The sequence below is a fragment of the Anopheles arabiensis genome, chromosome 3 (genome assembly GCF_016920715.1).
Source record: "Anopheles arabiensis isolate DONGOLA chromosome 3, AaraD3, whole genome shotgun sequence".
Classification (NCBI taxonomy): Eukaryota; Metazoa; Arthropoda; class Insecta; order Diptera; family Culicidae; genus Anopheles; species Anopheles arabiensis.
In genome coordinates, this window is record NC_053518.1 from 85,295,852 (window position 1) to 85,318,584 (window position 22,733).

The following is a 22,733-nucleotide window of genomic DNA, read 5'->3' on the forward strand; positions in this document are numbered from 1 at the left end:
ACACACACGCAATGTAACACTTAACTTCTTCCGACTGTCCCTCAGAAACCCCAACAAACGCAGTTACGCTTTTGTTTCCCACCCTACCGTCACGAAATTCGGGCCTTAAGGTGCTTGCGGGTGCCGAAAATGGGAAAGAAATGGAAATAAATTACAATTCAATTAACACCAATTGCTACGGTCGCGCTAACCTTCACCAAAGCACCGGAATACAGAGCCCTTTGCACTTTAGAGGTCAGCGGTCAAAACCGACCGGAACATTCATCAAGCTGTCACCGGTTTTGTCACGCGTCCGACGGGGGGGTTGGAATCGTTTTTTGGGGCCATGAAATAGTCCCACTAACGAAAAATAATGTATCAAAGTACAGCAAACCCCGCAATTCGCATTAGTTGTGATAGAACGATGAAAGCTACTCCCGAAAGGTGTATTTCTGATAAGCGGTTCGTTTGTCCAACGGTTAAGAGCTTGTCCAACCTGTCAAGCGAAACAGCACGCAACACACACATATTTTTGCCATCAATCTGTAATGTCTGGCACTTTCTGGCGGTTTTATCAATTTGCTTCTTATTAGATATTCAACGAAGTGGAAAGGTTTGTTTACTCGGTATCTGATAACATTTGAACACGTTCCAGGTGGTGCCAAAAATGCTTGATATTGAATGCAGACAGGGTAGGAGACAACTCCCCCGATGTATAAGCGGTTCGTTGATTCGTTGCATCTAACGATTTTAGCTGAACCTTTTCGCCCACAAGTTCCACCGGTTTAATGTAAATCCATTCTCATCCATCAAATCAATCACTGTCAATTCGGGAACTCTCTTTCTCCTCTGCGCGCCCCTTACACAGGAAACCGGTTCCACCACCATCCTTCGCTAATCTGATCAGGGTCCCGCCCAGAATTTAACCTTTCTCCTTCCCAATATCCCAATAGTGTGTGTATGTGTGTGTCGTTCTGTCAAATGCTTAGATTCCCGCGTAATTGTCTGTCCACTGTCAGACTTTTCGGGTCCAACAGTGTGTCTGATGCGCGCAAACTTTCAGCCTAACGCTGGCTTTACGTTGAGGAGTACAGTTTTGGGGCTCCGTTAGCCGGATGAATACGGGCAGTCAGACAGGCCTCGAAGCCAGTATTAGCCAGCGACCATTAGTAGTGAGCTTTTGGGGGAAAGAGGAAATAGCGTCAGCGGACAAAAATCTGGAGCACAACTCGTTAGTGCGTCGGCACCGAATGGTTGACGTCGGCGCTGCGGACACTTAAGTGATTTGTGATGCTTTTTTCCGCTGGCAGTATTCAGAGTCGCTTGTACAATGACCGGTGCTATAATGGAATAACCGAGCGGAACTTGCATTTCTTCAGCATACCTCCAGAGCGACGGTACCACAGCATTGCAACATACCATCTCATGATGCCTTAAAAACCTGTAGTATAGACTCTCTGGAAACAATATAATAAACTTTTTTTGTCTGGCCGGAAACTGTTCCGACATTGTTGTTATGTCGTTGTTGTATAGTACTGTCGATTGGGGACCGGCTCTGGTCCTACGGAGCTCTCTTCCTGTTTGTGCTTTAACATTCTTCTCCTTCCCCATTCCTCGCTTTCTTGCGCTCTTCTATGGAGAGTGCAGACAAAATTACATTAAAAAAAACTAATAGAAAGGGAAGCATAAAACATAAAGCCCGTTGACTAATAACCACGACACTTTTCCTAACGGTTTTAATTTAGATTATCATTTCCTTCGAGCAGAACCCAAGACCCCGCCTGTCTGTTGACAAAACGATCGAGTCTGGTTTTTTCCCACACACACTCACGCTGTCCGAATACAGAGTCCCAACGGTCATCATCCCGCCTGTTCTACCGGTTGTGGTTGAATTATTTCTTCGATTAGATCATCTCCCCTAAGGAGACACCTGTCTCTTGGACCAACGTGTCTAGATTGTTGTCTGCACTTTTGCGCAACGGAAATGGTCGTCCAACGTACGTTCTTCTGCGGTCATGTTATTCATCCGTCAAAATTGAGCCGCGTCCACAACAGGCCGCATCAAGTGTTAATTTATGCATGCAAGCAACACTCGAGCGCGCGCGCGAGCACACATACATAACACGCTTTGCTTGCGTTGCTACCCATGGCATATGAAATGAGTTTTAATGCGATTCGGTAAACATGGAATATCACTTTCCGATAGCTTAATGAGCGAAGGTGCGACTAGCATTTTTATGTTGTTCGCTGCAAACTTCGTTCGTCGACAAAGTATTTAACTACTTCATTAGGGACAACATAGTCGCACAGTGTGGGGGGCAAGGTGTTGCTGCCAGCGAAGAGGTTGAGCGAGAGAAAGGTTATTTATCTGAGCATGGCCTTAATTACCTCGTCACGGGCATGGATTGAATTTCCCGGTTTGGTGATTAAAGGTTGGAAAAGGTTTACAGAAGACACTTGTAGGGTTAGTAAATACATAATTGAATTTAAAGAGAACTCCTACATCAAAGGCTGTAAAGCGCTAGTAAACTATCGCAGTCAATCAGTATCACTTCTTTAGTGTAATCCATTTCCTACGCTTCTGGAACAGCCACCTTAATTCCATTTAAATTAAGATCTTCAAAACGATATCTTCATTATCAACACCATCCCTGTTCGTTTAAGCTAAATTATTCATAGCAAAGCTTGGGATCACAAATACGATAAAATTATAAGTATAATTTAGGCACAAACAACCTTTCTTCTTTTTGGTGTACCGGGTTAGCTCCCTCGTCTCGAAAAGCTGCACTTAGAATTGGTCCCAGGAAATTCCCCTTTTGTAAATCATCAAATTATCCCCGGCGAGCAAATTATGAGCAATTTATGCTCATCCGTGTTGTGTTTTTCCGTACCATTCTATGCCTATCAACCCTTAAACCAATCCAATAGAAACGGTTAGGAATTGTGGCGGACGAGGGAAAGGCCCAAAAACTGGGTTCACCCAGGGTGGCTAGTTCTTCCGAGTGACCATTTCCCTTTGCCTGCTTCCGGTCGAAAAGGTCGTGACCCACTGGCAGTAGTTTTGCTGTTTTCTGGTGCGTGTTGTCCCTTTCTCCTTTCTCTTTGAAGAGGCTCGCAAGTTGTGCCTGTTCTTGCTGCCGTCCCGCTGGTCAACCCACACACAGCCGTCCGCTAGAACACGTTTATGCTGATGAAACCAGCACCATTTAAGGAAGTGAGCGTGTGGTGTGTAAGGCGTCAATTTCGAACGGAGAAACCAGCCGAATGCGCCCACGTGCAATATACGTTGACGATGCCGAATGCGCGGGACTTCGTTTGTGGTGAATTCGAGCTGATTGTTTATTGACGCAGTCAATTTGACCGTAAGCAAACAGGACAGAAACGATAGAGTTCCATCTGTTGCTGGAAGTTGTCATGCGCATCGTCAGAACTAGTGATGCTTCCATATCCCCATCGGATTGCCAGAGAAGCGATGTCACGGCTTTGCGAGAAGAATTTGAATATTAAATCACCCCAGCACACAGGCTGTTTAGTGTGTGTGGTTGCTTGAATCCGCTAGCCTCTAAATCCAGTGTCTTTTTCACCCACACTTGTCAGGCCGAAAAGGCAAACCGTTAAACGTGCCCAATGGAAGATTAGCCGGATTTTGGAGATAGTGAAAGTGAGTGCGTGCTGCAAACGTTCCCGTTTGCTGCAGCACACACAAACCTACAAATTTGGGTTGGGGTCGCTCAGCGCTATAAAAAGAATCAGATCAGAAATGCTTCACTTCCTTTTCGTCAGGTTTGCTGACGTCTTACCGAGTGGAGGAATTGAGCTTTATTGCCCTCATTGACGTTGCACAAACTCGGGCGTAAATTCCTCGCAATGTGAAAAAAGCAACAACAAAAAAAGATGACGCTTAAAAATGTCCTTGAGTGTTATAAAAATGTAAACCAACATTCCAGGAACAATCCCTGTACGAAGCGACGAAGCGTCGAATTTCTCCCGGAATGTCCCGTAAAGACGGCAAAAAATGTAATCGTGCTTGTTTGTACCACGCAAAAAGCATGGAATTATCCTACCCGTGCGTACAGAATTAAAACATTTCTTCCCGGCTGTGTTTGCTCTTCCATGATTCCTGGGTTTGTCTGTTTACACGTTGATCCCTTATCTAATTTTCATTTATTATTTGCATGCTCTCTTAGCGCCTTTCCCGAACCTCACCACAAACCCTCAACGCAAAGGTGTCGTTGGAATACCGATGCGGTGCGGTTTATTAGTCCTACTACGAACTCTTCTTCACCGGCCCCAAAAGGTTGAAACATTTTTATAACCATTTTAACACTTACGCAGCCCCACTCCAAAAAGAGCACGATTCCTGTGGGTGTAGCATCTCCATGGAGTTTGAAGTGCCCTTACCGGTTTGCCAAAAATAAACCGGATTCATGCTGTGCGTTCCTGAGCTCAGGAATGGTAGAGTATGTTTACTGTTGGAATTGGGAACGGTGAGGCACACACCGGGGCCGAAAAAAGGGTTCGTGTGAGCTTGTAAAGTTCATCCACCGTACGGTTCTCCTTCTCCGCAAGAGAAGACAAACATTTTGCGACAGCGTTTTGGGGGTGGAATTTGAAGAGGATTTTCGGTTAAAAACTTTATCATCATGCAGCTAAACGGGCGGAGTGACACGACCGTTACAAATGCCACTCTTTGAAAAACTGTGGTTGAACTCTTGGAACTCCAGATGATCTCCCGGTCGGTGAGGACTAACTGACCACAGACGTCCAAACGGGTGGAACAAAGTCTCCTGGGAATGGGAGTTCCTAGAGCTGCAATGCTTTTGAATATTAATTTCTCACACCTCATCAGCAAACGGTCCGGCGTGAGTGTTCAGTTACATTCACCGCTCGTTATCTTTGCACCGTCATCAACAAGAGTTTGTTGCCGGTCCCAGCATCTGATCAGTCCTTTCACCGTAGTAGAACGTCGCATAGAACGTTCTCACAGAGTGCGTGTGTGTGTGTTTACACAAACAAACAAACGAGAAAAAACCATTCCAAGTGGGTAAATATTATCACGGTCAATATAAGTTGATAAATCAGACGATCAACAACCTCGTGGTCACGGTGTGTGTGTCATGGCGGTCATCCTCGCGATACGAAGCGTTTCAACAAGCTGGCGTTGGATAAGGCGATGGGAATTATCATATCTTGATCAACGTTTCTCACGAGCCTTCACTATTTGGATTCGAGTCAACCTTTCGAACGTCCAGGGGGGCCTGTAGGAACTGGACTGCATTATGTCAGACGCGTATCGACAGTTTGCTTTGATTTGTAGTACAAGACGATTGAACGCAAGCAGCGGCACGACCAATAGAACCAATCAAATGTCAATTTTAATGGTGTGTTTGCTTTTTTGATAAGGAAAGCAAACTATGTGAGATTGTGCTTTTCATGTATGCCTTACCCTTTTGGTTAAATAATCAGTAACTGTATTTTCTCTATATTTCCTCCACTTTTAATGGACAAAGCGTTGGAGTTGAAACTGATTAATGGATACGACGCTCTCCATCGCGTCACACTTTGACAGGATTTATTTTTAGAGGTAATTTGTGTTCAACCAGCATAATAAAAAGTAATCCCTTTCCCAAACTCAGCTCTTCTTTTTTCACTTTTGGTGGGCTCTTATTGAATTTGAAACCCTCACTTTGTTCACGCCCGTAAGTCGCAGAGCGATATAAATCATTACATTACCTCTCCAACAAGTGACAGCTCCGTTTTATTGTATCACCCTTTTGCATAGCCATTGCAGCAGACTTTCACCACAAATGTACGTTTGGGGGGTTTTTTTGGAAGCAAAGTGTAAGAAAAGTGTATGAATACATAAATTAATACCATTGAGAGAGAAGGCAAGAACGGATACAATTACGGCTAGATGATGAAGAAGAAGGTATATTGTACAAGCAAGCAGCAAAAGCATAACGGCTTTACGAAAACCAAACATCCATCGCGTGGGTGGAAGGCATAAATTAAAGCATCGTTGTTTTTGTGTTCTGTTAACCTTTTCCTGTTTTCGTACCCCGTTTCCACAAACCGGTAGATGGAATGATCCTTCAATATTTCCCATTCCTTTTCAGTATTCAACAATTTGTTATCCTTCCATTTCCGAATGGATATTACCTTCGTTTTTGTTTTGCAGGAAAGCCCACAAACGCCTACAAATGGATTTATGACAGGAGAGAGACACACTTTTACTGATATTATACTCCTCAATCCTATTTCCTGTGAAGCCTTTCCTGGCGTTAATGGTATCTATTGGGTCGTGTTGGTTTTTTTTTAATAAGCGGCTATTTTTATCAGAACCATCAGAACCAGAAGAGTTTGCTCTTCGTCGTCATCTGCCTGGGACATCTCGTCCTGTATGTCTACTAAAAGCACTATCCCAATGCCTGGTTACCGCTGACGTCAGTGACCCATTATTTCCCCCTTGCCAGAACCAAATGACCTTGTACGTACAGCTGCTGCTCCAGCAGCAACGTTCGACAGGACGTAGTAGCAGTAGTAGTTGTTGTCGCCCCGGCTGGCCCAACCTTTCCCAGCTCGGGCTGGCGCCAGCAAGGCTTGTGTGTACATAAATAAACCAGCCCTGCACGACGCACACTGTGCACACCATGCACAGAGAGTGGTGTCATGTCATGCATTTTCTGCCGGGTAATGCTCGCTAACAGCAACGACCAACACCGAGTGTTGCCCTGTTCCCTGGTAGTGCTATTGTAATGCATCATCATGATGCAATTGCAACTACTCACTGCAGCGCTGTCGAAGCGGTTGATGGTGAAATTGAGGTTAGGCTAATAATGGGATGAATATCACTGGGCCGGCGAGCCGAGTGGCCTTATTTTTGTCTGCTCCTGTGAATGGTCTTACGTCGACTAACTTCATTTTCTCCACCCAGAATGCATTAATCAGATATTTTAAGATGCACTTTAAATGATGATGACCGTCCACCTTCGTCGAGAGCCCCCTGTGATGCCATTCCTTGCTAAATGTCATCAAGAACTCGTACGCGGGTCGTAAATTAATAGAACAGCAGCATTGCCGCAGTGTGCAGTGTCTACCTTTCCGCGATAAAGCAGTTTGAACTTATCATTCAGCTTCGTTGGCGTTGGTCGCTGGCTCACACTGCAACTCTCGAGCTCCGTCTCCTGCAGATCTAATTAATGCAAGAATTTATTAGTTCAGTGGCCGTCACCGCCCTTCCCGCGATCGGCTGTCAGTGGTGCGGTGAGGTAAACCGCATGCTACGCCATCATTTGACTTCAGTAATTGCATCGCAACTGCAAATCGCTACTTATCACACTCAACCAGGAAAGCAGCGAAGCCCTCCTTCGCTCAGGAAATTCAAAGAATGCTTCGCAAATAGCGCAACCTCAACTCGCTTCGTATGCTCAATGACACAGTGAGAATGCACTGTGAAGGAAGTGTGTGGTGGCCACGTTATTAACGGGAGTAGCACCGAGTGGCCTCGGTGTAATGGAAATAATTCCACTTAACCTCGACTACCAACGCCACCGCGTCCAACGGCTGCTGGCGGGTGTGCAAGGGATAAGTTAAAGCGTAATTTTATCACATCATCTATCGATAAACGGATCACTCGGAGCAATTGCTCCGGAATGAGGACGGGTGGTGTTCCTTCTTCACACAAATGCTTTAACTAATGTCCGCTGTACGCTTGGTACAAATTGTTCCAGAGCTTGCGCGAGAACGATTACGAAGCGGCCACAATCTGCACTACAGACGGTATGTGAAGAAAAAGTAGTTGCAATTTAGAGCATCAGATCAGGCGGCGAAGCGTGGAGGATAAGATATGAGAAATGAGACTAGAGCCAAACGACCTCGACCAAATTAAGGCCCCTGTCGGATTGCAACTAGGTTTCAGTTTTGCCTGCCGTTACCACCGCTCCGCCGAGCTACCCCGGAACGATTGCGATGATGTCATAATCCAGCGCAAAACGCACAAGTCGTACTCGTTTATCTGCTCATGCATATTGCCCCTTTGGGTTTGTGTTGTTTTTTTTTGCATCTCTAGGTTTGTGACTATTTCTTATGCACTCACACTGGCATCGGTGCTCTTGGGCCGCAAAACGATCTGGGACAACATTGGTGCGGCATTTCAATTAATTCAAATGACCGAACCTTGCACCCGGGTTATGCAGCATTGAAAGAAACCCTGAACATACGCTGCAGGCTCGTATCATCGAGCCTTGCGTGTCACTAGGCAGAGCATTCACTTCCGGCTACCGGGGTGGCCATACGACGTCTAGGCGTCAGACCGAGGTCACCCAACCTCATCTTCCTTTCTGTGCGGTGCCAACTTCTGGAGCAAATCCTGCCCAATGATTGCATGCATGCATGCATACATTGGATGTTCTCTTTCTCTCGTTCTCTTTAACCCCTCAGACATGACATGTATGCAGGCATGCATGACCTCACCGCCCAGAATGCATTTCATTTGATTTGCTACCGTGCCACTACCCCGGGTTAGTATTAAAATGCAACCACACCAATTTGGATCGATGGCTCATTAGCATCGTGACCGTACCGTGGCGTTGGTGGCAATGGCGCACCAAATGAATGGTTTGACGCTTGGCATCATCGGTTTGTACTGGGGCTGGCGATGCCATGCAGGGTCACCGATGGATGTTTACCTCTGAACATCTGTGTTCCTGCTGGGCTTTCGGATTGGTATTCGGATTGGCATTCTGTTTGATATTCATTCCCCGATAAGCATTGAAAAATTCATTCCCATGGTTTATTCACTGCGAGGGACGCGAGGTCATCCGGTTGTAGCATACGCCATCGACAACTCTAATTACAATAAACAAACAAAGCACTAACTGCAATGCAACTGTTATAATACGTCTGTGCTAGCTAGAATCGTCGAAACAGATGCAGAATTGTATTAGCAAATAGTTTGCAAAGTGCTTCAATAGAGATCAATTTGCATACTGAACCATCAACTCCACTAAACAAGCCTAGAGGCTTACGTACAGGGTGCCTCGAATTACGCACAAATCTCGCTGTTGCTGCTGCTGCTGCTGCTGTTGCGCTCTTCGCTAAGCTCCACGGCACCAGAGCAATGACTGATTTATTGCCCTATAATTCACATTTTCAACACCGCACTGCCAGCGGGTGGTGATGTTACTGCCTTCTTCTCCACGACCACGGGAACGAATCACCCGGGAGGGAATACATCAGAATCTTCAACTTCCTGTAGGTGCCCAGTTACCGAACCAATCAATTCGAACCTCGAAAGGAAATTGCTTCATCTAGCCTTTTACCGCCGGAAAACCCGTTCAACCAGAACCATTGGTTCTTTTCCGCCGCTGTTCGCCGCGCGCGAGAACTCAGCGGAGAAGTTCTTGGCGTGCTGGAATCGTTCGCAGAACCATTCGCTGGCACAGTGAAGGAACCACCTGTAGCTACTTGCCTAAGCTGTGTGTCTGTGAGTCCCATGGGGTGTAGGCCACAGTGGGTCTGTGGAAAAGGGAGAAAGGAAGGGAGTGGTAATTACTACTCATACGCTTCTCAGCCGTCTAATGATTGATCGTGCTAGCTCACTCTTCCACTTTGTTCCGTCTCGTTTCAGAGCTCCAGCTTACGCGTTAGGTGAATGCTGCGTCGACAGTGTGCGGTAATCCAACAGAGTGCGCTCGGGCTACTGCGATCGTGTGGTGTGTTTCATTCGTGCGTACAGCATTCGCGTGTGCGTGTTTCAGCCTCAATTCGAAACGAAACGAGCGGTAGTGGAAATGAAATTGTGCGGCTAATAGCTTGCGGATTTTGCCTTCAGCAGCCATTCCGACGGTTTTAAAGCAGAGAAACAGTGTTTGTGCGAATATTGTGCGTGTTTGGTTTGAGTTTCCTGAAGGAAAGATAAAAGATACCCATCGTGAAGTTTGTCAGCTTTTGAAGTGGTGTCCCAGTAGACAGGTGCCCTGTTAACGAGCGCGTAGCTTACAAGCACCCGAAACAAGCACAACACGTGTGAAGTGTCTTACGAGTTTTTGAGCCAAAGTCCCGCAAACAAACGCCAGCATTGTAGTGTCAGCATCTTCTTGCGCATTGCCGACTGTTTTTACGCATCGACGCCCGTACCAAGGCGCGCGCTTCCATCACCCATCAGAGCAAACGCGTCTAATGACGCGTCGGTCCAACGCAACGAGCGGAACGCGATCAAACTGAAGTGTGTGAGTAGTCATAAATGTTACTCGTCGTAGTTTTAGATTCATTCACCATCACTATTCCGCCCCGGCGACACGTGGCTGGTGCGAGAACCAATTACAAGACTGCTTTAGAATGCGGTGACGCGCGAGGAGGATCCGTTTAAAAATCGCTTCAAAACGCGGTGTTTATATCCTCCGAACTGAATCATTCAAGTGTATCCTGCTGATGATCCCTTTTTTGTGTTATTCTCATAAGGGCGGACGCAGCTGTGACGGAAGATTTGTGCATTATCCCATTCGGTTGCTTCTTCTCTATTCTCGGGTCTTTGCACGATTGACATTCAACCACTTGAAAAGCGTTCCGTAACATGCAACGCTACTTGTGAAAGTGTATCCACACCTTATGCTCACCGTTGGCTGGCTCGTTAAACGCTCTTTTAATAATGATAAAACGTTACGTTAAGTGGAAGCCACCTTCGGGACGGCAGATCTCATGCACACCGTCCGCTTTTTGTCCCTAGTTCTGTGGAGTTCTTTTCTCTAACGTTTACGGTGATGACTCACGAAACCATCCGATGGTGCAGATCCTAGACGATAGAAGTTGTAACTATTCTAGTTGGTTGGTCTCTTTCGTCTAGTTTTTCTGTCTCCCCTTCTACCACACATTACCTTAATCGCCTTATCCGTAACAGTTAATCACAGTTCAGTCGCTTTCTATTCCTTTGCAACGGTTGTGAGAGGGTCTGCCATCTGCCATGACTAACTTTTCCATCAAAATTGATTTATGCTCGTCGCTCACTGTCGGTACCAAGACACTCAGAGGACTTTCAGACTCGGATTCTACTAGATCCATCGCTCAGTTCGTCATTTCCATTCCTCTCCAATTAACGACACCGAACGAAAAACGAGCCCGCCATCGGGAGACATAGAGACCGGAAGCTTTCCTTCACTTCCTTCACCGAACGGGCGGGAAGAACCAATTTAAATTCGATTCCAACCGAATAAACCACTTAGTGTTGGCGGCGATGGTACGTGTTACCCCAAAAACTCCGGGATTTTGAAACCCGAAAATAAACAAGACAGTAAAACCACCCAAAACACAACCGAGCTGGCCGGCTGAGCCGAGGAAGCGGAAATCGTATGCATCCGTCTTTTCGGGAGACTCGTCTACCACCAACGGGGGTTACGGAGCGAGGTGTAACTTGATTAGAAACTTTTGCTTGTTCGAGAGAGATTGTCGGTACAGGAAGCAAACGAGTTCAAGGTCAATAGAATTAAGGGTGTGATGGATGGATGGTGAGGTTCTAGAGGTTTTAGACACTGACAGCCAAACTGTAAGAATGTACGTGAAGTTCTTCCACCAAGGGGTACAAGGGCAAAAAAGTTAACGACGAATTACCAACAGAGTGCGCATGTGTTTTTTGGGGAAATATGTTTTTAGTTGTCATATGTTGTAAAGGGACACCCCGTCATAGCTGAGATTTAGGTTCCGATTTATTACACCCCAACAGATGGCGGATAAACCACAGCATCTATTAGTGTTTCCTCTGCAAACGTCGTCGTCTCTTACAAGCAGAGAAGTCAGGAAACTAATCCGATTTCTCGCAACGTCTAATTACCTCTCCAGTCCTAATTCCTTCGTCATTCATTTTACCCAAGAATCACGTCTCTTAGACGTCAGCTGAACTGCTGATGTGCCAGGGAAATTCCTCTTAACACGGACCATTAATAAAGCAGCAAGAAGGAGGAGATGCTTAGGGATCACTTCATTCTTGAATGCTCCAATAGCTAACGACCCGTTTGGGTTGGAGCAGCTCCACAGAATGCTTGATTGTGCCAATCCCCTAATGTAATGATGATGATGATGGTCCCTCCCCTGTACAGGCTCGAAGAAAGAATGGACTACACCCTGCGCGATGCGCAAATTGTGAAAAACGTTGTGCATGTGGGCACCAAATTCATTCCTTTCCGGGTCGGTACGAAGGTAACGTTTCACTATGAGACGAGAAAGTGTGACGCCGAGCAAACATTGATCGACGAAAGCCGTACGCACCAGAAACCGATGGAGCTGGTGCTTGGGAAGCAGTTTAAGCTCGAGGTGTGGGAATCGATCGTGCAGCAGATGGGCCTACACGAGGTGGCTCGATTTCGCTGTGACAAATCACTTGTCCAGCAGTACCCGTTCGTGTCGAAAACGATCCGAGACGCACAGAAGCAACCGCAGGGAGGGAAGAGAAAGCATTGTTGTGGACTTACCTTTCAGAACGACGGCACCGGCTACCGGGATCTGGATGAGCTGTTCATTCACCCGCAGGATCTCGAGTTCACGATCGAGATCCTATCGATCGAAAACCCAGACGAGTACGGAAAGGAAGCGTGGCAGCTGAGTGATGACGAAAAGCGAACCCTTGTTAGTCGGTTGCGTGAGCAAGGGAATGTCGCATATCGGACAAACAATCTGAACGCGGCACGGGATGCTTACTCTTACGCAATCGGAATCATCGAAGAGCTGATGCTCAAGGAGAAGCCCAACGAACCGGAATGGATCGAACTGGCCCAGATGAAGGTGCCGTTGCTGTTGAACTTCTCACAGTGCAAACTGCTAGAGCAGGAATACTACTCCGTTATCGAGCATTGTACGGAGGTACTCAAATACGATCCACAGTGCGTTAAGGGCCTGTTTCGACGCGGAAAGGCACACACCGCTGTCTGCAACTATGAGCAGGCCCGAAACGACTTCCAACGGGTAGCTGAGCTGGACACGAACCTTGGCACTGCCATGCGTAAAGAGCTGGCCAAGCTGGAGGACCAACAACGCCTTAAGGATGTTGAGGATAGGTTAAAGTATTGTAAGTTTTTCTAACATGATTCCTCTAGATTGTGTGTCTTTTTAACAATTCTACCAATGCAACACTTAACATAAGGTAGTAGTTGCCGAGGGTTAGGGATATAAATAAATAATGGCAATTATCACGATTATGAGCAATGTATTCCACCCTTCGCTTAGAGCCAAACATAGACAGTTTAAAACAAAGGAATGTATAAAATGATCAGTGCACTCAGTACTATTATGTCCACAGCAGTGGATGTCATTAAGATGGCCACAACATGACGAAAACATCAGAGAACGGTCCAAAACACAATTAACCCTTACTGCTGGAGTGTTTCAAAATCCCCTTATTCCAAAATCATACCGGGAAGTACTCATTTTCACGTCAAAACACAGTGAAAAATTCAACGCCTGTCTGTCCGGGACTGGATTTCTGGATTTGGGGTAGGGTCGTACACAGCTCCACTTGAAATGTCAACCGTGGAAATTATGAACCATGGAAACCAGGCGCTGGTAAAAGATTTACGGCCCTCGGTCACGACCAGACAGACATTGGATTGGCGGTGGTCGTGTGGTCATAGGATTGCTTGTCCAGCCTTGCTGAACAACCATGTTATATCCAATGTTTAAGCCGCCCGCGAGAGTGGAGGGAGTTTTTTTTTATTCGGGGTGGGTGGAAAATCCTTTCCCCGAAAAGGGCATTAAAACCACACGGGCTGAATGAGATTTCCTGCTCGCTTGATTATTAATAGACTTATCAATCGCGCCTGCCTTTGAAGCATGGACGATTTAATTGATTGATGGAATTACTGTAAGGGCACGATTCAGCATAATAATCTCACGCTCACAGCTTCAAGCTCCAAATTCATCCTACCGTACCCATTTACTGACCAATCAAAATTCCTTCTCCACCGTTACGGAACGGGAAACTGGACACCAACAGCCTTTGTAATGTGCTTGCCCGAGCTGAGAACATTTCAACCAAACTCTGTCGTCAATCGACACTTGATGTGTGTAACCTTAGAACATCTCCCGGGAAGCGGCCACCACTCAGGAAACCACTCAGACAAAGCTGGGCAACAATCGGGCGACACTGCAGATTAAATATGACCAAGTGTTGCTTCCAGAAACGCATTCAAAATCGTGCCGGAGGCTGCATTTGCTACAACATTTCTATTTGCTTTCTCCTTTGCCGAGAATGACGCCTTAAAACGCCCTAAATCACCCAAACACGGTGAGCACGAATCACCGGAGCAGCCCTTTTCTCCGATTACTGCAGCTGGTGGTCATAAAGAGGCGGTTGAGAGGGTGTGCCATTATGCATATAACCACCGTCATTCAGCCCATAGCGCAGGATGCATTTAGAGTTGCTGCGAACTGTTGTGTGTTTGCTTTTGTACTTACCGGGGGAGACGACGCTTACACTGCAGCAAACGCACGCACGGGTCCGAGCAGGGTAGTAAAAATTAATTTTCAAATTTCAATTACATGTTCAAACAATGTAATACTACTGCCGCAGCAATGCCGCTGGTCGAGGTGGAAGACAAAGCAGGAAAAAGGCTAGCTCATTTCTGTTCTGTTTACATTTCACACTATCCATAGTTCAAACGGCGGATTACATTTCCCTTCCCGTGGCCCGCGTGTGGAAACTTGAACCATCTCTAACCCATTACAAAACCCTCCTATACCGAGTCCGGCACGACGGCATTAACATTAACCTTCTCCCACTCGCACCGATTGTGTCCGACATTTTACGAAAAAATCGGAAAATAAAACCCTCCTTCTTCTGATATGAAATTTGATTCCTTCCCAACGAACGAAGCGGCATAACGTGCCCCGACCGGTGGCCTCGAGGGTCGAAGCTCTTAATTGCGTCCACCGTCCATCCACACAGCAGCCGCTGTCGTACCATTATTTTACGCTGAAGCAAAACGCCCGTAGCCGCCGCAGGGTAAATGGAGAAAATTAAATAGTTCCTGGCAGCGTCCGAGGATTCCAGAACGGGCTGTGTGCAACTGACCGTACCGCCGGCGCGTCAGTCGAGTGGCACGCGTCCACATTCTTTCTTGCACACACCGGTGGATTAACGGTGCCTCGTTTGGAAACCGATTCATATCGTACACACGCGCGCTGGTAGGGTTCGGATCACTGCAGGACCGCCCGGTGTGTGTGTATGTTTGTGAGTGCGGACCGGAACTTCCGTCCGAAAATGTACGAACCCAAGGACGCCGCATTAGTAATGTTTCGTTTGATTTATTCAACCCCGCATTCACGAGGTTGTGTATACCATCGGATTGGAAAACGAGCGGTTGGTGGTACCGGGATTTTTGGGACAGTTCCGGTCCCGCGGGACCAACTAATTCAATTAGACAAGTTATAACCACCGCGCGCGGGTAGACCTGACCTTTGTCCAGCAGATTTCGTCAAACCCTGCAGTGAAACGGGGAAAAAAGAAGAGAAAACGGGAAGGTTAACACACCACGGGGGTGCGAAAATGATGAGCTTCCCGCTCGCTTTGCGCACGCTATTGGTACCGAATTTTATTGCATTAGATTTCATAATGAAGCATGTCCTGGTACCCTCCCGCCAGCTGTTAGGGTTGTTAGAGCACACCATAACGAAATAGGTTTACTGCCCCTGCCGGCGGCCAACATATGTGTGTTGCCACCTAATTTGTGGACAATAAATATAGCTACCTAATTGATGGACCAACTGCTCTTCATGCCGACAAAAGGGGGATGCTTCGTTCGATTGAGATCAAAGTACGCAGCAAAGGGGATGGCTGTTGGTACAGCAACAACGGGCCGCATCTCACAACACACGTGCGTCTGTCGGATTAACCAGAAATTATGTATATGCTTCTATTGACCTTCTGGTCGAACCTGGGTTTTGATGTGCCACGTCCCTCCATAAAACGGCAACGCGTCCGGAGAATATTAATATGACATCGTTACCCCGACCTAGCAGGATCTTCAAAGTGACCCACAATCAGAGATGAAGAATACTGCCTAAAAGAGCAACAACGGACACCAAAAAAATCGTTCGATTCATCATAATCGAAAAACACAAAAATATGGACCACAAATCATTTTTTCTCTCCCTCACCCTTTTCTGCACCATTCCATCGCGACGTTTATGTATGGACGGTATCGATCGAGCGAACCCTTCAATAGGCAACCGAGGAACACATCATTAGCATATCAATTTGTTCAACAAGGGATTTTATCTACAGCGCTCATTTCTCTTCCACGCCGAGATTTATGACGCATTCAATAACGCAGCTTCTCTTTGTCCGTACGGCTCTGCTCCAACCAACTCAAACAAATTCATCAAAACTCATCCGTCCGAAACATCGACAGCCGAAATCAAACTGTCCTGATCAATCCTGCTGGCTTTCGCTTGGTCGCTCCTTCATTCCATAAATGGCGCCGATCTTCACGACGACAAACACAGACAACTTCCCTCTTCTAGTCGATTGTTTTCTTGCGAGCGATATCTTAAAAGCATTTGGGAAAGAGAAATTTACGAACTCTCCTTCTCCTCCCCCGCCCGACCTAACAGCGTTTCCGGCGGCAGATCTCATCGACCAACTCCTCAATCCAGCGCATCCGGCTTTTACGAAGCTGTCGCTTAACCTTGCGCCGCCCTTTGACGCTGCGAAACCGTTCCTCGGCAATGTCCGAATAAGGTTGGAGCGTTGCATTGTACGGCACGTAGTCCATCGGTTCGGGTGGAACCATGGGGTCAAATAAGAGGTCACGCATCGCAGGCTTAGATTTGCGCGAGACTGCCGTAGGTTCCAAGGAATGGATAATCTTTTGTGGTTGAGGAGCAAGACGTTCCTGTTCGGTTAGCTTCTGCCTCTCAGACTGCTCCTTGGTTTGCATTGTGCCGTCCAGTGGTCGTCCCTGGATGTGGGCACGAATCGGACTTTCGACACATTTCTGCACCAGCACCGGTATCCGTGGTACGCTGACTTTCGGCAGCTTCAGCTTTTCAATCTTCGTACTCTGTGCGATCCAGTGTCCCCATTCCTCCCGCGTCAGGCAGGTGTGATAAACCAAAGGTTCGTTTTGTGGTTTCTGTTCACTTGCTGCACGGTCTTCCTCATCCTCCGAATCGCTTGGATGCGTTCCGAACTCTGCCAACCGGTAGCGCCTAACCTCAAGCTTTGCCTCCGGAAGTTCCTTCGGGGTGTTTGCATTGCGGAAGTAATCCTCCACCAGCAACGCTTCATCCCGTAGCCTTCTTCTATCCTCCATGATGTGGGCTTTGTAAGCGGCAAACTGTTTCACCGATGTAGGATACTTACGAACGGTGCGCTGCTGAAGTCGGTTCAGTTCTTCCACCCGCTGCCTGAGCGTCTCACGGAAATGAGCTTTCGTTTCGTTCCGGATATCGGGCTTCGGATATTCTGCCTCGTACTTCTCTGCATCGAACGGTTCCGGAGGTTTGAGGCGTTCCCGCTCAACCTCCTCAAGCTGTTGCTTTACACGGTCAAACTTTTCCAGATAGCGAACACGCATTCTTTCCAAAAACTGTTCCTGCGCTTCAATGACACAAACTTTGTCGTCTTTGTGCGTTATCGCTGGCGGTTGGTACGACCCAATGGACGTTGACCGTACACGGCGTGGAACAGCAGTTTCGGGTATCTCACGATCAACACTGCCGTCCAGCTGCTCCAACTCATCCGGTAGGTCATCCAGCTCGTCCTCACTCTCATCCGACTCTTGCGCCCTTTCCGGAGCGGGTTCACGGTTGAAGTACTCTTGAAACAATTCACTTCTCAGCAGTGCTCTCCGCGCCCGGAAGAACGTTTTGCAGCACTCCTTCGAAACAATCCGCCCCTCGGCCACTTGCTCAACGTCGTCCACTTGCTCGGCAACGCTGGCAGCAGTCGAACTTACATTATCCGCCACAATCACATCCTCCACGCAATGTTCAAGTGTTCGCGACCGTTCCGGCGGGCAAACGCTTTTTATGTTGCGCTTGTGAAAGACTTCCTCAATCGGCGTTCGTCGGGCGAAGGCGCTCGGCACGGTGCATTTGCGTGCCGGTACGTTAAGCCCCTCGAAGCCGGCCAAATGCCCGGGAAGATCTCGGTATGGGCGTTCGTAGTTTTTCGTTTCGTAAGGGCGACGAACGTCAAACTGCTCTTTATCCCATTTCAATTTCGGAAGCGCCGTCGGACGTGACTGAATGTTGTTTTCCGATTCGTCGGCAAATGAGTGTTCCGATTCAGTTCCAGGTATTTCGTCATCTTCGCCAACGGCAGTGAAAGAACGGAAATGTATTGGATACGAATCGGTAGAAGCTATGACGCTGCTCGCCGTTGATGATGCCATCCTGCCGACGCCTACTACTGTGGGTACTACGAGTGAATAGTTATTGAACAACCTTGCTGTGTATTGTACTGCGCCAACTATGCAGAAATGGTAAACCATCCACTTCGGCTGCTTTCTATCCTATTTCGCAACCTTCATTTGCACACTACCCATTCACAAAAATGTAAAATCAAGAACTACAAAGGACCGGTGAGTAGTGAAGAGGAATAGAAGAAAAAAAATACCACACTGTTGAATGTTTAATGAGCGTCACAATATGACATAAATTATGGCTCCAACTAAAGATGTTCGGGGCATAGCGTTGTCGGCTATTTATTTCTATCTCTTTCTATAAACCCCTTTAAAACACACCAAAGTCAGTGTATGGCGGCTTTGTGTTGCTGCTGCGTACGTCATGAGTAACACGCGTCCCTAACCACAACGCTCATTTGTTGTTTCCCGCGGGTTCTTCAATGCCGAACATTAGGTCACACAGGTGGCAAGTGCTGTGGCATGTGAAGCGACAAATTATGCACGGCAACGTACCCCGGTCTGTCCTATTGCACACCGTACCGTACCGTTGGGTTCTCGATGCTCAAGAAGAGCGCGCACCACGACACATGATCCGGAATTAACCGGTAGCTTAACGAGTAATCGTACCCCGGCAGAGGTTGGAAATGGACACGCTTGTCGAAAGGGCAGCATCATGTCCAAACAGTCTTGCGTCCAAACACAGTTTGAGCACAAAGCCCCCGCCCAACCAAGTTACAAGAGCGCTTGCATCTCCATCTCGGTGGAGTTGTCATGGACAGGCTGGGGAAAATGTCAATTGGAACGTTTCGTAAAGAACGCTACCCTTTCGGCCCGGTGACTGGTACTTGGAGCAGTGATACCAACCAGTGAGTGCTTAGTTATGGTGCTTATTAATTAAGACCATAGTGGGAAGGCCCATTGGGTGTCGTAAAAAGGGAGAGCAAACGAAACCGTCTGTGGTGACATATGAGCTATACCCGGGCGAGGAGGGCAGCTTTCGAAAAGCTGTCGTAGATGGAGATGAAAATTACGAAACGAAAGAGACAAAACCCCACCAGAGGCAGTGAAGCATTCAAGGTGGAAGAATGTGCCCGGGGATGGGTGTACCGGCAAAACCGGCATGCCGTAGACAACATGGTACCAGCAAATATGCAAAACTGTCATCCGCAATCGGACGGAGCTGAGTTCCCCTTTTTTTCTCTCGCTGAATCGGAGTTTTTTCTGTTGCTGGAGTGCTTCAAACGAGCTCGAACTCCAGACATGCAAAAAGCCCAACCGATGCCGACCAAAATACGCACCCGGAATGTGACGCAAGAACGACAGCCTATACCTGGTTGTCGTTTTTTTGCGTCCTTTCCCCCCTACTTCCCTCTCAAAACGCGTGTGGTGCACGTTATTGGATTGAAATTTGGGATTGACTTCATCTCGTCCGTTGCCAACAGGCGAACAGCAAAAAACCGGTCCACAAATGTCCCCCGATCGACATATGCGGGCAGTTCTACCAGCACGCCGTTGTTACTGGTTCCCTTCCTCCTCAACGGAGACTCTATTGGTGCGCCGCTTCTGTTTTTACTGGTCTGAAATAATTTCGTTTATGTCCTCTTTTTATGGCACTGGTTTGGTTGCAACCGAGCACGCTAACAGCACCGGTAAGCTGGCGGCTTTTTTGAGGAGGGTGTGTGATACTGTGCACTTCTGCAGCTGGACAACGTGCAACGAATCTTAATCGCTTCTTCCAAAACTCGACACACACGCGGTGGATTAAAGTGTGCGCTACCTCGGAGCAGTAAGTACTTAAATTCATTGAAGCGTTCATTTTTGGGGCTTTCAACTGTGCGTAGGAGTTCACGATTGGAAGGAGCAGTGCCTGCATCATCCCCCCCTGTTCCGGACATATCCGGTGGTATATCTTGATTAACGTTTATGAGCGCGAAACACACATTATGATTATGATCAGAGTCTAGATTTTATGACCACAGTCAGACATTGACCCTAACACATGGTTTTAGTTCCTGAAGAAACAAGCATTGTGTCCTCCAGCACGGCAAGGTGCTGCAGAAATTCTTCGCCTTAATTCACCAAAACCGCATCATGTGTCCTAAATGCCTTAATTTGTGTGTTTATCCATAAATGTGACACTGTTTATGATTCCAACGCTGTCGCCTCTCGGTGTCAGTTTATCAGCATAGCCTGATTATAGCCGCCGAACAGGTTCCAAGCTCGCTTGCTATACATCCAAGCCGGTATTGAATTATTTATGCAAATTACTCCTCTCTTTAAGATGATACAAACACTGTTGGTGTATACTTATTTACCGATTTTTAAACCAGTTGTTGTTGTTGAGAAAGGATGTCGTGTACCACCCATGGCCACACCGCTCGCACACGCTTCCACACATATGCGTTCTATTTCAGACGGCGGAAGGTATGTCGCATGTCAAGGACACGTTCTCTGACGTTCGGGCGAAGTAAATTTAATAAAGAAGCGGCGTCCCTGAATTGAAATTGAATTCTGTGCAGCTTCCAAGTGACGTAAGTTTCGTCTCTGCATACGAGATTGATGGCGCCATGGATGGAGCACACCAGCTTGCACCCAGACCTCTGGCGGGTTGTTCCAACAAAGAGCCTTCAGCCTAACGCGGTGGCATTGGATTTGGAGATGATGTCAGATGCTGTCGGCTCGATCATGTTGCCACGTTGACAACACGTCGAATCGTTTAAACCAAGCCGGTATTCGAACACTAGGCTATGATTCTTTATCCTTTCTTTCATTTTTACTTTTTTTTGTGATTCGTGTTAGGATCTTATTCTATCGGTGATCAGCATCACGTTTTCTGACACGATATTCCTAAAAAAGGATACCTTCACATTCTGTTCACAGTCACCCTTGGAAGGCGTTGCATTTGCTTAATGAACTTTCCCTTTTCTTTTCTTCGGCGACCGGCGATCATCATCAGTTCCTTTATGGGACGTGCCATCTTCGTTTGTTCACCATCCGCATCCGTTGAATGTAAAGTTGATTCCGGCACACTACCAGCCCCCCTAGATAATCATCCTTTCCCCATGGTACGGTGTCGCTCTCTTTCAGTGTTCAAATACTTGACACCTTCGTCGGTGGTAAACTTCCGATTAAAGGGCATGCCGACTTCTCGCTAGACGTAGTCGTCCCATCCGTCCAGCTGTTGGTGGTCGTGTTACAACTTTAAAATCCTTTAACTTTCAGTTAGGACCTTTTTCCATCGTTTCGTCAAGTCTTTCGGCTGGCTATTTTCGTGCGAAGGACATGACAGCGGCTATAATGAACAACTTGAAAAACGAAGTCAGAAGAGAAAACCCTTGTTCTACGACCTATTCATCACTGGTTGACTTTGTGGGCGAAAACTTTTTAACTAATGGAATTGAAAGAATTCCTTGCTGCAACTTCGGTTCAGATGAGTTTTTGTTTTTAATTCTTTCCTACTTACACTTCAATAACGCGATTTCTCACTGGAATGAAATGGTGCAGGAGGAAAATAACTTTTAAGATAATTACTTAGAGGTTTTTTATTTGATAAACTTTATAAATATCATTACAAAAACTGATAAAAGAAATCATCATGTAAAGTTATCTAAAAATTCATAAAAGCATTGTTCTGATGTGCATTAAAATGAACTATAAAACGATTATTCTTATGTAAACTCATTAAATACGCTTTTAAAACCATTCTTTTGCATTCAAAAGCCATCATAACTATTGTCTTGATCCTATAAAAATCATTCCTGGTTGTGCACTTTCTGCTTTCTTTGTAATTTACATTTCCCCCGGAAATAATGTCTCACTTTAGCTGTCTCCCAGGATAAATCTCCAACACCAAGCAGCGCCAACCATTTATCGTTCACGTTTTTTTTTCCATTCAAAATCTCGCTGTAATATCGCTGATAATTCACCCAAACACAGACACACACACAAAAACGACGTGGCTATACAATATAAATCCTTAAAGACCTTTCCGCGCACAAAACGCCGTCCTTCCGCCTGTCCGTGTTTTTCCATTGCTCGGTCCGGAAGTGGTCCTGTCTGTCGTGTGCGCCCGGCGGCAGACGGTTGAAAAATGAGCTTTCATTTGGGACTGCTTTTGAGTTTATCGTTTTCCGTTACCTTACCCAACCCCCAACCAACCGCCATGGAACACACAACAACCCTTGAACGACAGTTTGATGGAAGCATACTTATTTTGTGTGTCACTTGCCGGAGTGATTCATTGATTCCTTTCCCGACGCCCTGTTTTTTGTGTGTGTGGCTGAAGATCGTTTTACAGTGCACGAGCGCACGACGACCACAGCGCGGAAAAACCACGTCCCAACGACAATGGACTGGTACCCG

The 22,733-nt window shown here is 46.8% G+C and overlaps 2 protein-coding genes across 5 annotated transcripts in view; both read left to right on the plus strand.

Annotated features, from left to right (window-relative positions):
* LOC120900511 (protein unzipped) overlaps window positions 1-22,733 on the plus strand; it is a 63,080-nt gene that overhangs the window by 25,178 nt on the left and 15,169 nt on the right. For 2 of the 4 annotated variants that reach the window (XM_040307600.1, XM_040307598.1), the window contains exon 2: window positions 9,608-10,208. The exons of the other annotated variants lie outside the window; for them this stretch is intronic. The gene's annotated coding sequence lies outside the window, so the exon portion shown is untranslated. The remainder of the gene's footprint in view (window positions 1-9,607; window positions 10,209-22,733) is intronic. 4 annotated transcript variants of the gene reach the window in all.
* Window positions 12,082-13,047, plus strand: LOC120901220 (AH receptor-interacting protein-like). The gene has a single exon (XM_040308924.1). The coding sequence runs from the start codon at window positions 12,082-12,084 to the stop codon at window positions 13,045-13,047; it is 966 nt and encodes a 321-aa protein (XP_040164858.1).

What these genes read in the sequence shown, in the direction of transcription:
- LOC120901220 (XM_040308924.1), top strand. Translation starts at nt 12,082, where the DNA reads ATGGACTACACCCTGCGCGATGCGCAAATTGTGAAAAACGTTGTGCAT.